At 37.1% G+C, this 17500-nt stretch overlaps 1 protein-coding gene across 4 annotated transcripts in view; it reads left to right on the forward strand.

Moving 5' to 3' along the window:
• The first annotated feature begins 6747 nt into the window (after positions 1–6747).
• Positions 6748–17500, forward strand: part of LOC138016617 (solute carrier family 22 member 15-like) — a 12756-nt gene continuing 2003 nt past the window's right edge. Inside the window, exons 1-5 of one of the 4 annotated variants that reach the window (XM_068863809.1) lie at positions 6748–7241; positions 8559–8688; positions 13348–13398; positions 14995–15058; positions 16233–16299. In XM_068863809.1, the coding sequence (XP_068719910.1) occupies positions 7193–7241; positions 8559–8688; positions 13348–13398; positions 14995–15058; positions 16233–16299 (361 nt within the window). In that variant the 5' untranslated portion in view covers positions 6748–7192. Of the gene's footprint in view, positions 7242–8558; positions 8689–13347; positions 13399–13568; positions 13750–14774; positions 15059–16232; positions 16300–17500 lie in introns of all 4 variants that reach the window. The other 3 variants (XM_068863808.1, XM_068863810.1, XM_068863811.1) reach the window with 3 other exon arrangements.

Here is a 17500-nt window from a genome sequence, read left to right on the forward strand (position 1 = left end):
GGAGATAAAGTCTTCTTACCGCTGCCAAAACCATTATAAGACATTGAGAAATGTAAGCCTTGGCTAATCGATTGAACGAGGGAATTCTTAACTTTGAAAAACATGTATTTGTGCCGTACAAAAGGTCCCACGGGAGAAGTTCGGGTATATATATAAATGAAAATTTTGCACTTATATTTATCTACAGATAGTTAATAAAAGTTCGCAAAAAACTTTATCAGTATACTTTTATTATATACCGAAGATTTCGCAGTAATTTAAATCTCATTAACTGCGAAAGATTTTTCCCCCACAAATATTGGAGCCACAAATTTCGCAGTTAACAAAATGTCTTTATCGGCGAAAGATTTCCCACTGAATGTATGTTGGAATCACAAATTTTGCAGTTATTGAAATGTCAGTAACGGCGAAACGTTTCCCCCTAAATATATCTTAGAACCACAGATTTCGTAGTAAATGAAATGTCACTAACGGCGAAAGTTTCCCTCTAAAGATGTATTGGAACCACAAAATTTGCAGTTCTCTATATTATTACGGGACAGATTTTGTACACACAGCTGCAGCGTTTTAACTTTTTTATGCTGGCATGGAACTTCAGCACTCTGGCGTTTCAGGAGTACCCAACGAGAAAAATTTATAAAGTGATTGGATATCGCCTGCAGTAATATTTCAACAATCACTAATTGTTTTTTGGTTGATTATTAACTTCTGTGGCAAAATTATATCCGCTCCCCAAAGCCAGCTAGAGCTAGAATTTAAAATAAAATTTCCAGCCAGGATCTTTACTGTAAGAGCTTTTCCCAGCCAGGATATTTACCAAAAAGGCATTTCCCCAGCCAGGAATGTCTCTTTCTCCCCTTTTTTTGCCAGCCAAAAAAATAACCAACATTTAGCCAACCAGGAAAATAAATTGAGCCATTTTATCCAGGTGATACAAAAAAAATAACTCAACGAAACCTTGGTGGTGTTTGAGCCATTTTCTTTGCTTATGACTTCGGTGTACATTAACGCGGGATAAAAATTATATTTCTACTCTCTTACTGGTCTGTGGAAAATATAAATCGTCTTTTCTTCAATCCAAATGAGAGCAAAGTTGTGAGATCGGAAAAAATAAATTTAGAGTTAGTTTACTTGATTTGAACGCAAACTTAAGACTGACACCAGGACCCACAAACAACCACATTTCCAGGGTTCCAAACACTGGTAACGAGATTGGATTCATCAAGAGAATGTCTGGAGAGCACATTCGCCAAACGTTTAACGCGTACTTACTCTTCTTCTGCCCCACCTCCCCTCCAAAAGCTCATAATTCTGAACTTTATCTAAAATTACGCGTTCTGCTATCATTAGAAAGCAACGAAAATTTCGATGAACATTGTGCACAACTCAATATCCAGTACAGACGAAATCAAGTGACCGCAAGGCGCATTCCATGCAGTATCCAAAACAATGATATTATTTAAGCCGATACAGAAATGAAATAGAACAAAAGCATTGTCTATCCAGCGCCAATCAGATACCTCGAAGACACACCCTCCCAGTAGCTGTAGAAACTCCACGCCAAGAACGCAAAGTCTATTAATTATAATATATAAATAAAATTTGGTGTATAGGAAATCATATACCGAAAAAGCACGGAACGTCTATCCTTCATGATGTCACAGTCTTTCCTTGAAGATGAAGAATTATGCGGTGCATAAGAAATGAAATCGTGGGAAATCACAGTTTACACTTGAGTGCTAAAAAACCACTATTCGGTGCAGAAGAAATCAAATAGGTAAAAGGTACAGTCTTTACTCAATGATGAAAACCAATTACGCGGTGCAGAAAAAATCAAATGCCCGGAAGGCTATCATTGACGATAATAAACAGTTTTGCAAGGCTGACCAAATGAAATGACAAGAGGGAACAGTCTATCCTCGACGGCGAATAACAGTTCTGCGATGCAGACGGAACCTAATTGCGAGAAGGCAGAGTCTTTCCTAGCGACCAGAAAACAATTATGCATGCTGTGCTGAAGATATCACATGTTAGGAAAGCACAGTCTACAGATAATGATGAAGAATAGTTATGCGGTGCAGCAGAAAGCAAATGCCGGGAAGTCATGATCATGGTCTACAAATCCTTGACGATGAAAAATATTTATGGTGTGCTGTAGATATCATTTCCCGGGAAAGCAAACCCTATAGAAAAAAGAACTTTACGGTCAATCGCCGGGATACCTGTCACTTTTCTTTTCTGCATACCGACTCCTCTTCATATTCAGATGAGGATCCATGTAGCCTTTGTTATGGCTTTTCATATCTAAAAATACAACCGTAGATTACTACATTATTATAACTGCTGATTATTACTCGCCAACTTGGATTTACTATCTATGCAGCCAAACTCTAGGCCGTAATCGCTCAAAAGTCACAATCGCTGCAAAGGCTTCAAAAGATAAAAGAGAACTGTTCACAGCAATCACCGAAAAAGCTTTGCTAAACCTGTAAAGACAAAACTCCTTTTCAGTTATGTCCAACCCCACACTTAAATCTTACATGACCGAAGGGCAATCGCTGCGAAAGCTTTACAGGATAAAAGACAACTGTTCACAGCAAAAGCCATAACTGGCAATCACCACAAAAGCTTTGCTAAACCTGTAAAGACAATTTCAGCAAAAGTCCTTTTTTAATTCCCAATTCAACACATCTTACATAACCGGGAAGCAATTGCTGCGAAAGCTTTACAGGATAAAAGACAACTGTTCACAGCAAAAGCCATAACTAGCAATCACCGCAAAAGCTTTGCTAAACCTGTAAAGTCAATTTCAGCAAAAGTGTTTTTTCCACTCCAACCTTGAGACCCCGGTAGAGTATTTGAATAGGGCGTTTCACAAACAGTTGCAAAATTAAGAAAACTGTCATTACCAAATAGATAATACTGTTAATGTCCAAAAATACAAAAAACCCTCTAGCCTCTGCAAGGTAAAGGTAACCGTGTTGGATGGAGCTCTTCAAACAGGAAACGAGCAAGGATTCTGTACTGCAAAATAAGAATTCTATGATAACAGATTAATTTCTCATTATTAATGAGCTGTGTTTGAAACGTAAGTGTCTAGTAACGCTTTTCAGTTTTAAGGCATAAATTTAATGTTCTGCAACAAAAAAACTGTTAACAGGAAGGGCAATTTCTGATGTGAACGATTTTCTTGACCAAGCCTCAAGGGTTCCGTCGAGAATATTTAAAGGCCTAAAAATGCTTGTCTGGAGACAAAATCCTTTGTCGATGGTCGAGGTTTTAACTTGATAGTGTTATCCATCTGTCTTTGCTACCTTTACATTTACAAGCTCTGGACAATTTCATTTCGTTCGTTCTTAGATGCAATTGACAGATTTGTCTGCCGAATAAAATTTAATATTTTTTGCGATAAAATGTAAAAAATGTGTAATAAAACACGAACATAATTGTCATGGACGTCATACCCTGCGGGCAGAGTCGCTTTCGATCTTCTCAGATACGTCGGGAAGAGGAAAGTAGATGGTTCTGTGTTAGACAGAGTAAATGGGATTTAATGCCGCTTTTTTTCGCAGTGAGAGGTCATGACAGGCATATTTATTTTCTGTGGTTTTGTTCCTGGTTGGCAGGATTTGCCTTCTGATGTAAGAGCATTTTTAGTTTAAGCATTGCCTTTTTACGTGTCCTTACCGATATTTATTTTAATTGATAAACAAAATGTTCTTGAAAATTGGAAATCAAGACACGAACGCGAGGGCTATATTTTCGCGAATATGGAACTACACATATTACTCCGTTTACCATTCTATTTGCTGCTGGCATTTTGTCGAAACGAAATGACTGAAAGGAAAAGACCTTATGTGCTACAGTCAAACAAAAGTGTTTCTGAACAGTCATGGTTTAATGAAGGTGCATGCCACTGTCGAGATCAACATGATCAACATGATAAAATCAAAAGACGTTCTTACCGGCTGGAGATACTTTTATGATGATCTCTTAACCAGGCTACTGGAACAGTGACCCTGCCCGCTGCTGACTGAAGGATGCACTAAAGATGGTTCACAAAATACAAAAGACAGTTGAGACGGTCCATAAAGAAACTTATCAAAACCTGCAAAAAGACATTCAGATAAAAGCAAGGACATAGATGAAAAGATTACTTACCTAGAAATCAGCAGAGTTTGGATGTAGCAGAAATTGTCCAAAACCCGTAAAAATTTAGTTGCATCACCCAAACTAGAGGCACAAAACAACGACCGCGACGATAACCGCCACCTCTGAGATGGAATATCCCCGCGCAATAAATAAAATGAGTTGTCGGTCTAAATCCCAACATTGACACCACAACAAAAGACAGGGATGTTTAAAAAAGAAATTGCATTGTTTGCTGACAGCGTTTTAATGACTGACGCATTCAGTTACCATTTTGTACACGCCTTTTTTCACTTTCAAATTTCTATCAATTTAGTGACAATTTTATACACGCCCTCGACTTTGCACTAGCCTGTAGCCTGCGCTGCACCTTAGTTATCACTCACAGCCAGCGCTATGTTCTTTGAACTTTCCTGACTAGCTGTCATTTTACTTCTCCAGCCAAAATTAACCAGAGCACAATTTCAAAAGCCGCAGGAAGCCAGAAGGGAAGTGAATTTTTTTTTTCCAGCCAGCTTCGGTATTCAAAGGGTCGACCACAGCAAGAAAAACGTTTCGGCACAATTCCCAGCTAGAGTTTCTCATCCATTATTTAGTAACCAGCCAGCAAATTCTTAGCCTGAGGAGCGGATCCGTTGGGTACTCCTGAAACTATATTTTTTAAATCGATATTGGTGCATCTGCTCTCCAATAATTTTGTTAGAATGTGTCAAGTTTTCATACGGTGAGGCGCACTAAAATCATCGACAGCAAGTTGCAAGTTGTAAGAAAAATAAGCTTACTATTAGTTGTTATAAAAGCGTAGTCTAACAATTTAACGCTAACAATTGTTGTTCAGAAAAAAAGTTAAATTCTCAGTGATCCTGAAAAACAATTTGATGAGCTAACTATTATCGCAGAGAACGCCTAATTAGTTTTAAAGGTAATGGAAAACACTATGAAAAGGTAAACAAATCTTTTCCTCATTGAAATTGGGAAAATATTTCATTTTTTGGCCAAGGTAAAGATCTTTAATTAAGTCAGCTACAAATAACAATGTTAAATTTTAATTTTTTAACGATGATTTATTATTTGCAGATCGATTTGCTATTGTTCGTTCAAGGTCAATTAAATAATGTGAGAAAATTAATGGCCTTTTAAAGTTACCAGTTGCAAGTGTTTTTTTCTGTCTATAAAGATTGGGATGTGGTGTTTAGAAAACCACGAAAAATTACATTTGAAACTAAAATATTGCACACACTTGTGACAGTCAGAAAAAAATTATCAAGTGACAGCCTTTGTGTTAAATTAAAAGGTTAAAAGCTCTTTTCTAAAACATACTATGAAATTACACACAACGCAAGCCATTAAAGCTAAGTGCAAAATGATGTGTACTTTATCATTTTTACATTGTCAAATTAATGTGCTCAGCATAAAGGCAAATTATTGAAATATTACGTTTTATCGACATGTGATTTTAAGTAATGAATGCTTTCATTGAGCGACTGTAATGTGATATTGAGGAACTCTGGTATGGATGATGTGGGTATTGAGTGGGTAGTGTGTGGAAAGTAATCTGTGGTATGGTACCACCTCTGTAGAGTAAACAGTTTTCTATCTTTGATTGATGAAGATGATTTCGTGTAAAGGTAGTGGTCAATTCTGTCTGATCATCAAAATGCTGTTTTGGCTCAGCAGTTCATCTCACTTAAAGTTACTATTGAATCCATAGATCCCACCTGTAATGTACAGTGTACACTGAAACAAGTTGGTTACAATTTTATGTACACATATCATTTATGTGTAAAAAATTGCTTCTATAATATATATTGTAACTAGTGTTCTGCTTTTAGTTATCCTCCGATGGTTAGTTATGACTGAATCATGTGGAATTTTACATTTTCTGTTAGGCCAGGATTTCTCAGACCTTACTTGCTAAAATAAGATTAAATTCCACAATCAATGAACCAATTGTTTGGGTTTGTTTCATGACACTTTGAATTGAAGTAGCAGTCATTTAAAAAGTTTCTGTCTCTCTTGAGGAGGGCTTTCATTAGAAGCTGGCTACTGCTGGAGCTCCGAAGGTTGTGGGTCATCAAGTCACTGGGTACTTGGTCTAAAAAGTTCTGCTAGCATAACAAACCTCTTGAAATGTTTACAACCTTAACCACTCCATAGTTTAAAAATGTTCAAAATTTGCCTACACTTGTCTTCTTGAGTATAATTCATACGTGTTCTTCATTTTCCCTGTGTTTAGCAATTGCCTATGTTCGCGATCAAGACACTTCCTGCCATTTTTAGCAGTATCATAGTAAAGTTAGTCTCTCTTTCATGTTGGCTGTTTAATAAAGCATACCAGACTGAATTATTTGCATTCTTTCCAAAGAAGTCACATTCTGGAACAGGAATTTGAAGACGTTTTTACTTTCATTCTATATTGTTTCTAATCAATACTGTGGTATTTTTGCTTACTGAAGAATATTTTAATAACTCTTTCATTGCCTTCGAATGAAGTGAAAGTCTTGTCAAAATTAAAAACACTGTTTCTTTTGTTCATAAATATTTTGTCATTTAATAAATTGCTTTTGAAGGTATGTTTGGTTGACCATGACTGCCTGCTCAGTAATATTATTCCAAAGAAGAAAGAAACAAAGTATCATCTTAGGAACAGAACTGCGTATCACCCACAAATAAATTCTGATAGATTTAAGACAATATACCAGGATCTTTCTCCTTTTCTGAGAATCTGGACAGGTGTAAATAGTTTTTCAAGCCATTTTTACAAGTTGTGGTATGTACAGATACAAAATGGGCTTCATGTGTGATTATTATTAGTTCAATCAGCAATATTGTTTTCTTGAGCATGCTTGGTCCTGTTTTGTCATACTCATTACACATGATGTCATTTGAGCAGCTTTTTACAGGTGGGGTCACCCGAAGAGTGAGGAGATTGTTATAATGGTTTTGAGATCAGCCTTGTACATGTAGCTTGTTCTTTACGAAGGGAGCCTTCACTTTACTTGATAAATCTGTGTTGGGTTTGTTTTCAGTATGTCAAGATTTCATGGTGCGGGAAGATGGAGCCCTTGCACAACGACTTCAAGAAGAAGAATGTAATAAATAAGATTTGATTGTCTTGTAATGATACAACTACGTGTAACATTAGTTTTCAGTATTACAGAGGTACAGGTGTATTTTGTTACTTGGAGGATAGCATAGTTTGTAATTTTTGTATTCATATTGTAAATGTAAAAATGTAAATGCTTTGTTTATAGTGGAAGCGCCAGTTCACAGGCACCCCACTTTTATTAATTTGAAAGAAACATGATTAAGAACCCCAGTTGAATCCGGGACATGCAGAAACAAATCCAAATCAGAGGTTAGAACTGGATTTGAACCCGGGTCAACCGCATGCAAACCCAACGCCCTAACCACTGGACGACATCACTTCCCTATTGAAGAGTCAATGTATAAAAAAATACATTTCCAGGAAAAGATGAGTAATGACTCTTTTTACGTAGCACAATTAGGTTGTCATCAAGGAATAATAGTAGGGGTCTCAAATGGTAAAATCCGAGACTCGCCGAGATGCTGAGATCCATGTTTGTGAATCCGAGACCGAGACCAAAACATTTATTCACATGGAAATAAATGTAATATAAACAAGACTTCGAGACTCTTCGCAAAGGCTGTCGAGATTTCAAGATAGGATGAAAAGTTTGTGAGTGCCAATATTTTGGAGGTATCATCCGCCACCCCTATTAGTTGATGCATGACTTGTTTTAATTATACTGTAAATCAGCTTTTGCGCTGCTACCAGTCACTGTTGGGCTTGAGTGCGGAGGGTTACCTCAGAGGCCACTTAATTAAGAGGAAACTTTGTCCCCTTATCACATGTGTTATTGTGCTCCTGTTTCCCTGTGTAGCGTAGACCAAACTTCTTGAAATGTTGGTATTGCTGAAACATTTCACCCTTTCAATGTTAGTGTGAAAATTAGCGTGAAATGTTGTTGTCTTTATTCTTAGTGTTTCTTGTGTCGCTGTCATTGTTGTGCGCAGCTCTAATAAGTGGCTTGTCCCTGGTCTGATTTAAACATTTCATTTGATTTGTTCTGATTTCCGTTGATTTGTAGTCTCCCAATTATTAGTAGAGCACTCGTGCTCGGCTAAATAACGGTGAGACTTAAATAAATTGATTATTATTATTGTTAGAAAGTTCCTCGTCACCGATAACATGCACCTACAAGGGACATAACACTAAAAATCATGTCCCTTGTGGGTGCTTCCCTTGGAATTCCAAGGTCACATCAGCAGTCTGTCAAGTATGGCAGTGAATACCAATGATGGCAGTAAAAAGTACATAGCAAAAAATAAAATGCTGTAGGCTTAACTGTCTTTGTTGTTACTCAAGTCTTGTCTCTTCTTTTCAGTCGGAAATCATTATCTCAGAAATCGCAGTGAAAGAAAAACTGTCCGTGAAGATGTGAAGGCAGCAAAAATTACATACTTGGAAGAAGTAAGAAGTGCACAAATCTTGCCTGTCGCTGAAGTGCACAACATGTAAGTTAATACATGTATGCTTTCTTTGATGTACATTTTTTACTAGTAGGATATGTACATATACCAGTATATAGATAATAGCTGGGAGTCAGAGAAATACCTGTTGTCAGCTTTATCTTCTTGGCTGCAGTCTTCACATCTTAATGTCTCAAATAAAGTTAGTTGAGGTTTTGATTTTTTGCAGATCTCAATAATTTATCTCTTGCTGTCTGCAATAATATAAATACTTCACTTGCAATCAGCTGTATTAAACTTGCAAGGCTCACAGACCAGCAGTTTTTCTTCCTCATTTGATGCCAATTGACCAAATGCAAAAATGGCTGCCAACAAATTATTATTTTGGCTTTGTGTTAATTAGCTTAAGTAGCCTCATTTTACAGCCCAAATTCTTTCAATTTTACATGTCAATGAGGCTACATGTACATGAAGTTAGCCTAATTAACGCAAAGACGAAAGAATTGTAGTTTGTTGGTGGCCATTTTGGTATTCAGTCAGTAAAATACTCCAATAGTAATTTATTAATTTTATGTGTATGCCTGTCATGTTTATTGCAATGTGTAATCTTCAATGTAAAACACCATTATTGGGCTTTTCACATCTTTTCTTAAAGATGTCTTGATGGCCTTGATTACCTGCACGAGCTAATCGTAAAAAATGTAGTGTACACTTAAGTGAAGGCACAGACAAGTGGTCCTTTGCCCCATCAATATGTTAGTGAAGTTAAAAATTTTTATGAATTAAAGACATGCACCTACATGTATGTTTTAATGTTGGGCGTGGGATGTTTGCGTACATTTACATATATATGCTGTAGGTCATTTTGTTCCTTAGGTTAAATTGCAACCAAACTAGGTCATTTTGTTTCAACCTTCATGGGTCAACTTGTTTGAACCTAGATCAAGTTGTCTTGTCAGTTTGGGGCAGTTACAAAACATAGGTCAAAGGTCATTGTTTTACCAATCCCAATTCGGAAACAACCCTAACCATTCACAAGTGCAAACATTAGGCCTAAACATGTTTCTTTAGGCCTAATTAGGCTTAAGGTTAGCTTTAATGCATGTTTAAGATGCTATATATTGGTAAAACAATGACCTGAGACCTGTGTTTTATACCTGCCCCAAATGGACAGTCTAGGTTGAAACAAGTTGCCCTAGGTTGAAACAAAATGACCTAGTTTGGTTGCAAATTAACCTAAGAAACAAAATGACCTGAACATATATATTGACAAGGTCGTGAATTACTTTTTAATCTGAGTGCAGCTGTAGTAGCCAACACCTTGAACTTATGTGTAAACATGGGTGTGGGACCTGCAAAAATCACAATTCTGAAAAAAAGCTTTGAAAACCTTTGATCTCTCTTCTCATCCCAGGTTTTGCTTTCTGTTTTCAGAGCTCTTTACAATTTTTTTTAATTTGGCTGTGTTGACGAAAATACCTTTACCTAAATTAAAAAAAATAGAGAATCACTTTACAAGTACAGTATATAATCTTCAAATGTTGTAACTTAAAAACCAGGCTTCAAGTATCCCTACAGCTTTCAATGGTTCTCAGTTTAATGTACTTGGTATAAAAAAGGTTAATTGAAAGTATTTTAGACCTTGTACATCCATACATGTACATACATTTATGTACTCTAGGTAAAAGGTCATGTGGCTGACACAAGGTAGCATTCTTTAGGCCAAAAATAACAAGCTTCGTTAAACTTCATGGTGGCCATGGTTTTTATCTGAGGTGAGATAAAAAACCTTTGTTTCTGTTTGCCTCAGGTCAACTTAATCTGGCTTTTGCAATAATATTGTTTTTGTTTCCCATATACAAGGTACTGCAGCTACAGTAGTAAAAGTGAATCTTTTCTTACATTTTTCTCTAGAGCTTTTCATTATTTCTTCTTGTAATTAATTGTGAATGCATGCACATCCAGAAACAACAAAATTCCATTCCTGTTTATTTCTTTTTGTTTTCTTCTCATGTCTGTGTAGTTGAGCAAGGAAAAGCATTTTGCATAAATTTCTTATGATTATTACACAAAACTTGTAACATTACAGTGTTTTAATTAATTAAAGAAGTTATGATAAGCAGTTAAATTTAATGTTAGGTGTAAAGAATTATTTCTTTGAGTGAGGTGTGACATTAAAACAAGAACTGAGTAGATAATTATCATTCTTAGACTAGATACATGTATTGAGCTGTGCAGAGCTGTGCTTATTTGTGCCTTTTTATAATCATTCCACATTTGATGAGAACTCAGCTTGACTGCTTGCTTTTTTAGAAAATCACGCTTTCTCATCTTCTGCCTCAGTTCGGATGATATCCACGGTGAACATTTACTTTTCACTTTTCTTTTCCTTATCGGGGCATGTTTATTCGCAATTTCCAGAAACAGAGATTTCCAAACTAACCGCATTTCGTTTGGGTCATCCAAAAGAGAAGCAAGATGGAAAGGTGTCTCTTTTATGTCATCAATGATGGCATCACTATCAAAATTTTTAAATTGGCGAGGTTCAATTACCTTTGGATCAGTTTTGGTCGTATTATGTTTATGAAGAGCATAGATAAGACTGTGGTCAGAAATACCAACGTGTAAGACCCCATGATTTGTTATGATATCTGGTTTGTTAGTGAATTTGTGATCGATTAGTGTTCTGGTAGCAGTAGTGATTCTCGTTGGCTGATCTATCAATTGAATGTATTGGTACGTTTCAGTAATAAACTTTAAGTGTTCAGTATTGCGGTCAGGCGTTTGCGGTAATAGATTACAGTTAGTATCACCAACAATCATACTCTCCTTATCTTCTTTATCAAGTTTTAGCAGGTAGGATTCGAATTTTTCAAAGATTTCAACCTTCGAGTCTGGAGGTCTATACCAAGTTGTCAGCAGGAATGGCCTGGACTTGGGCTTTTTAATTTCAACCGTCAAAATTTCTAAATCTTCGTGAGAGGAGAGGTCTTGTCTGTTTACGTAATTCAAGGATTGTCTAATGTACAAAGCTACACCACCACCATTTCTATTCCTATCGCGGCGGAGTATATCGTATCCCTCAATGTCTACCTTGGCTATCGGGAATTGTTTTATCCAATTTCGTTTCGTTCAATCCAAGTATGTCAATTGCTTTATCTTCCATGAAGACACACAATTCGTCATGATGGCAAGTTAGGCTACAGATATTAAGAGAAGCAATTTTAAATCCCCTCATTTTTGGTAAAGTAGGGAAGTTAGGGCAAAAGTTAGATGAATGTAAGATGCTATCCCTTAGACAATTCATACTAAGATCATCATCCTGATTTAATGACTTGTCATTCTTCTTACTTGGTTCAAGTTATTGTTCCACAGTTGTTCTTTTTCTGTTCCATCGTTTCATTGTGTTTCATTGGCCCTGAAAAGCCCCTATGGGGAGCGGTCAATTAAGTATGTAATGTATTGTATGGTACAGATTAAAATATGGTAAGTCTCACTCCCAGCTAGTCTCCCTCACAGCCGTTTTTTGGATGTCACGCAACGTTTCTAACTCCCAGCAGTCAATGGGTTAAACTATGATGTAAGTCAAGTAAAACTGCTTTTTACACTGTCAGAAATGTTGCCAACACCCCGAGTCTTTTAATAATAATTATTAAATTAAATTAGAAATTTTCTGATAGATGCTGTCTTGCAACCCCTTGGTCGTAAAATTAGTTTGGACACTGAGGAACCCATGAACCATTCACAAAGAATCGCAGAGATGCAACTTCGTGTAACGATAGTATTGTTTAATGATGTAATGCACCCAAAGAAGGATTAAGGTAGTTGCATTGCAATAGAAAAAGGACAACTGAAAATCAAACTTCAGAGTTCATTTTTCAAATTATGACTTACACGTACAAGTAACAATCGGTCAAATTTAATGTCACAGGTAGGGAAGGGCACTCTCAAGGAGCGTGCTCTTTTGTGTGACACTGGCACCTCATGTGAGATGGAACTCAACAAAGCTAATCTAAACCAAGCTGTAACTCTTCCCTACCTGAGAGTAAGACTTGTAAATTTTACCCTGGCTAACATCAGACGATTTTACTCTCCAATTGGGTGCGCTTTAGGCGTGAATGGATAAATTCAAGACTTTTTGGTATAAAGAAATGTTCACAATGACAAAAAAACATTTTTTTTGTTTTTGTGTTGAATTGAAACTTTGTTTAGTGTAATTTGAATCGTCATAGATCTAGTAAAGTTAATGATTGTTTATATTCATTTGTCAATTGGGAGCTTAAGCACGCGATGTTTTGAGGCATGGACGGATACCGGAAGTGATCATTTTTCACGCAAGGACAGACAACTGTGCTCTCTCTCTCAGATTTTTTAACTAATCGTCTCTAATTGTGAAAAGATACTTAGCAGTGTGAATGTAGTAGTGCCAAGACAAGTTAAAAAGGAAAACAGCTAACATCCAGTTGCCGTCTGTGACTCTGCAATGTCATTGTGTGCTTACATGTAAGCTCCGTAATATGACTGACAGTCAGTCAAGCAGAATGACAGGAACTTGAGTCAAACCTAAAATTCAATATAGTAACTGGGATTTTACAGTATGATTTTTTATGAAGGCAAACGTTTGTTTTTGTTAGATCTGAATGCCAGCAGAAGTCAGATTTTCTCCATCACTTTATGTTTTCTCAATGTATTTATCTACAAAAGGTTAATTAAGCATCATCTCTGCAGCATTATTGCACTAGTATTGCTTCTTTGTGACTGTTGTGGGTGTAATTGTTTGGGATGCTTGAAATTTCATGTTGCGCGGCCTCAGACAAAAGAATGAAATTTAAAGAATTTCAAACACTTGCTCTTAACCTTAAGAGCCGGCAGAAGTGGCTGTTTGACAAAAATAGATCTGAGACGTCATTTCTTTGCTGTTGAAGGAAATCGCAAGGCATCTGCAAGAAAAGGAATCGTTAAAATTGGAGCGTGCAAGGCAACGTCGTATAGAACGACAACAAAAAGAAGAAGCAGAGGGCAAAATGCTGAGTGAAGCTCTTTCAAAGCTAAAAGAAAATGGAAAAAATCGTGTGAATCATTTTGAAGTGGCTGAAATTCAGACAGGTTAGTCAAACTCTTCTAATCAAGAATCAACCCAAACAACCTTCTAATAATACTTCCAAATGTTGTTATCTGGGTAATAAATAATAGTACTTAGTTATAGGTGTTTGCTGGTGTCATTGTTACCCTGTCTAGTTTATGAAATGATGTCATTCTGAGCAGGAACAAAATAATTCCCGATCAGTGTCTACCGTGAAATTACAGTACTGTGCAACCTCTTTCGAGTCTCGAGTCTCGCGAGGATCGAGGAACGGCAGTCGAGAATCAAGCAGTTCCTGTTGTGATTTAATCGAGGAGTAATGCTTTCGCGAAAGCTGAATTTATTATGAATAACTGACAAGGTTTTCCGTCCGTGATTTTGTGAGAATCAAGTGTCGAGGATCTAGTTTGATTTCGAGTGAATCAAGTCTCGATTCTCGAATTGATTTTTGATCCTCAATTCTCGTGATGATCGAGTCGAGACTGTCAACTTACTTTTGCATGGTTCTGTACTGTAAATTCGAACTGGGATTCAGGAGAGGGTCTCTGCCGTAGGGGCAAGACATAGGCAAGACATTGGCAAGGCATTGGCACAGCGAGGCTCAGAGTACAGTAGTTTCCATGGTGGCCTTTCCCCCTACACCTTCAATCTTAGACAAAACTCTTAAGAAAAATTCTAGCTTTGGCATCATTTGACATGCACTCACAAAGTATATCCGTCCTTACCCCTCTTCCCCCTTATTACCAATGTTGTAATAATGAGGCAAAATACTGTGCAAGCCTTTGGCCGTTTTTTTAACCAACATTGGAATGTGGGGGGAGGTGGGGAAGCAGGAAGAATTTAATCTTAATCACTGACAAATCAGAGTGCCACATTTTCCCAACGAGTTTTGTCCAAAATGGTAGGTAGGTCTCATTTTGCCACTGCTTACTTTGCACTTTTAAAAACTTTTTAAAATCACTCTTTACTACTTTTAGGTGGTTTTACTGTAGCAGTGCAGAGATTTTAATGCTAAGATTGTATTACATTGCATTAAATTTTGTCACAGCACTGGTTCCTGTGGGTTCTAGAGATCGCCCAGTGCATACAGATGATACGAAACCTCATCAGAAACTATCAGCAAAAGGTAGTAACAGTAGCAGAGGATCTGATAATGGCAACAGCATGGGAGAAGGAACTGTCGTTCAACTGCCGCGACCGGCTGAGGGAGGACGCCTTGAGTGTGACAGGATTATTATGGATGATGGAACAGCTATTCACTTCTTTGATGAAAATGACGATTCAGGTGTGAGGGAAAAAGCCCACCGAAGATCAAGAGAACGACAGGATGAGGTGGGAAATTCTGACGAGTGACTGGTTAAACACAAAAAAGTTTAAATATAGTGGCTGGTATTGTTTACAGTCATCACCTTGCACTCAGTGTCGGTCTCCAAATGCAGTATCACGTCATTTATATGTAAATACTACAACTTCTACCATCCAACTTTTTTTCTCGTTAAAATATGTCTTAAAATATGTTTTCTGTGTGCCTATTACGAGTATATGAGACCATTAAAAATTTGGGGGGGGGGGCGGGGGGTCACAGTGCTCGTTTCTTCGCAAAACGATGATAAATGGGTGGCAAAGGGCAATTTCAGCTTCAAAGTGATCTTTTTCCGGGAAAGGACTGGGGCGAGTTCCAAAACAGCACCTTAACTAAGAAGAATTATCATGATTGTACTTGGAAGCTCTTGTACAGCAAAAGCGGACATTGTTGCCTCTCTTTAGATGGCCAGCGTGAAATGCCATCATCTCCGAAGTCGCAATGTTATGCGCAGTATGAGATGCGCGGTGCAAAACAAGGGAATCACCTTAAGCCAATCATTAAGGGCTACAGCTCGTGTTTTTAAACCCGATAAAACACTGCTGCGAGTTTTTTAAACATTTCTTAGAAAACCTTCGTTTTTACGGAGATTCCCATTAAAATTATCAAACACCTGCTAAACTGCTATTTTAAACATATTTTTATTATCCTTGTTGCTTCAAAACGCCAAACATACCGTTTTGAATCATCACTGCGTATTTTTATTCCGGAATAGGGTCAGTCAAACGCATCCTAATACTGACAAGCACATAATGACTGGCTCCCTCCGTTTCGAAACGAGTTTGCCAGCGAAATCTTTCAAATCAAATTGAGTGAACTCAGTGAAGTATCTTCATAGAATTAACCACATTTCCGTTCCATTTCCATTTCTCGTTTTTAAGGCAAACAGAACTCGGAAATGGACCATTGAAAAAGAACTCTTCATACGGTGGACTAAATAAGTAGCCGCTTTTGTTTAACTCTGTGCGCTAAGAAAGACATGTATGATGACATAATTTTCTTTTGACCAAGGAAAACCAGAAGAACACATTGCCCTCCTGATGACTCTGTTAATATCTGTTAATATCTTGGATTTTCACATCTCTTTTTATTTTATTTTGTGCATTATTTTCACTGCCCTCGTTAATGCTTGATTCTTTATAGAACCATCGGAGTGGGTTTTTCGTCACTTTGTGCTCGAGTTGGAGGAATGGCTGCACCGTATATAGTGGTAAGAGAAGGGGTGATCTTATTATTTATATACCTCCATCTTACCTAGATAAGAGGAAGGTCGCTTCCACAAAAATTGACGTTACTGTCAGAACTTAATAACAAATAATAATCATGCATGGATTAGTAAAGTGCGTTCTATCTCTAGTAATATTCTTTTTAATAATAATAATAATAATAATAATAATAATAATAATAATAATAATAAAGTGTAGGTGAGCATGAAAGCGTGAGGACGCAAGTTCTCTTGCTCCTGCTGAAACATCAATTTTGACGCTCAAGTAATGCGTGTACTCGCAATCTTAGTATTGATCTTGAATAACATCTACAATGATCAACATACCACGTCAACAACTAGCGCAACACGCTTGTAACCAACCAAATACTTCAAGTTTAGAAGATGGACAAACGAGTACTGTAGAACACCGCGCAAGAACTAAGTGGACCGTGGAAATGAATTTTGCTTTAATAGAAGCGAGGAACGGAGCTGAGGACTTAGTGGATCCTATCACAGAATGTGGAAATTGTAAAACGATTACATCGTAATTAGAAATTTATTGTAAGAAAGGACAACGGAAAAAGAACTTGGTATATAAGTTATTCAAAGCAGCCGTTACTAAGAAATGTCCTGAGTTGTGGCAAAATTACAAACAGGCTCGAAACGAGGTTACGGCAGCCTTAAGAAAAGCTAAAGCTTCCTGTTTTGAGAGAATGTTTGGGGAGGTAAAGAAATGGAGTGCTTATTGGAAGTTGATCAATAAGGCTACTAGTCGAATAGCACATAAAAAATCAATTGGCCCTCTCAGAAGAAACGATGGCAGTTTGGCTTTGATCGATGCGTGACATCGCAAAAACTCGATTATTGGGAATGACTGTAGACGATAACCTCACTTGGGTACCACATGTGTTGGACCTTAAGAAAAGCTTCGCGAGCAAATTAGAATTATTAAAACGCTCTAGATTTTTACCTAAAGACGTTTTGATAAAATTCTATGTTAGTGTTATTTTACCATCGATAAATTATGGCCTCGTTTTGTGGGGATCGTGTTGTAATTCAGAGTTAATTAATTCGATTTACAGATTGCACTGTAGGGCCGCTAGGATTATTTTTAATTTATCTAAGGATATGGCATCCAGTGAAGTAATGAAAACCGTGAATTGGTCAACAATTAGATTAAGTTATAAACTCGAAATATTTAAAT

The sequence above is a fragment of the Montipora capricornis genome, chromosome 9 (assembly GCF_036669925.1).
Source record: "Montipora capricornis isolate CH-2021 chromosome 9, ASM3666992v2, whole genome shotgun sequence".
Lineage (NCBI taxonomy): Eukaryota > Metazoa > Cnidaria > Anthozoa > Scleractinia > Acroporidae > Montipora > Montipora capricornis.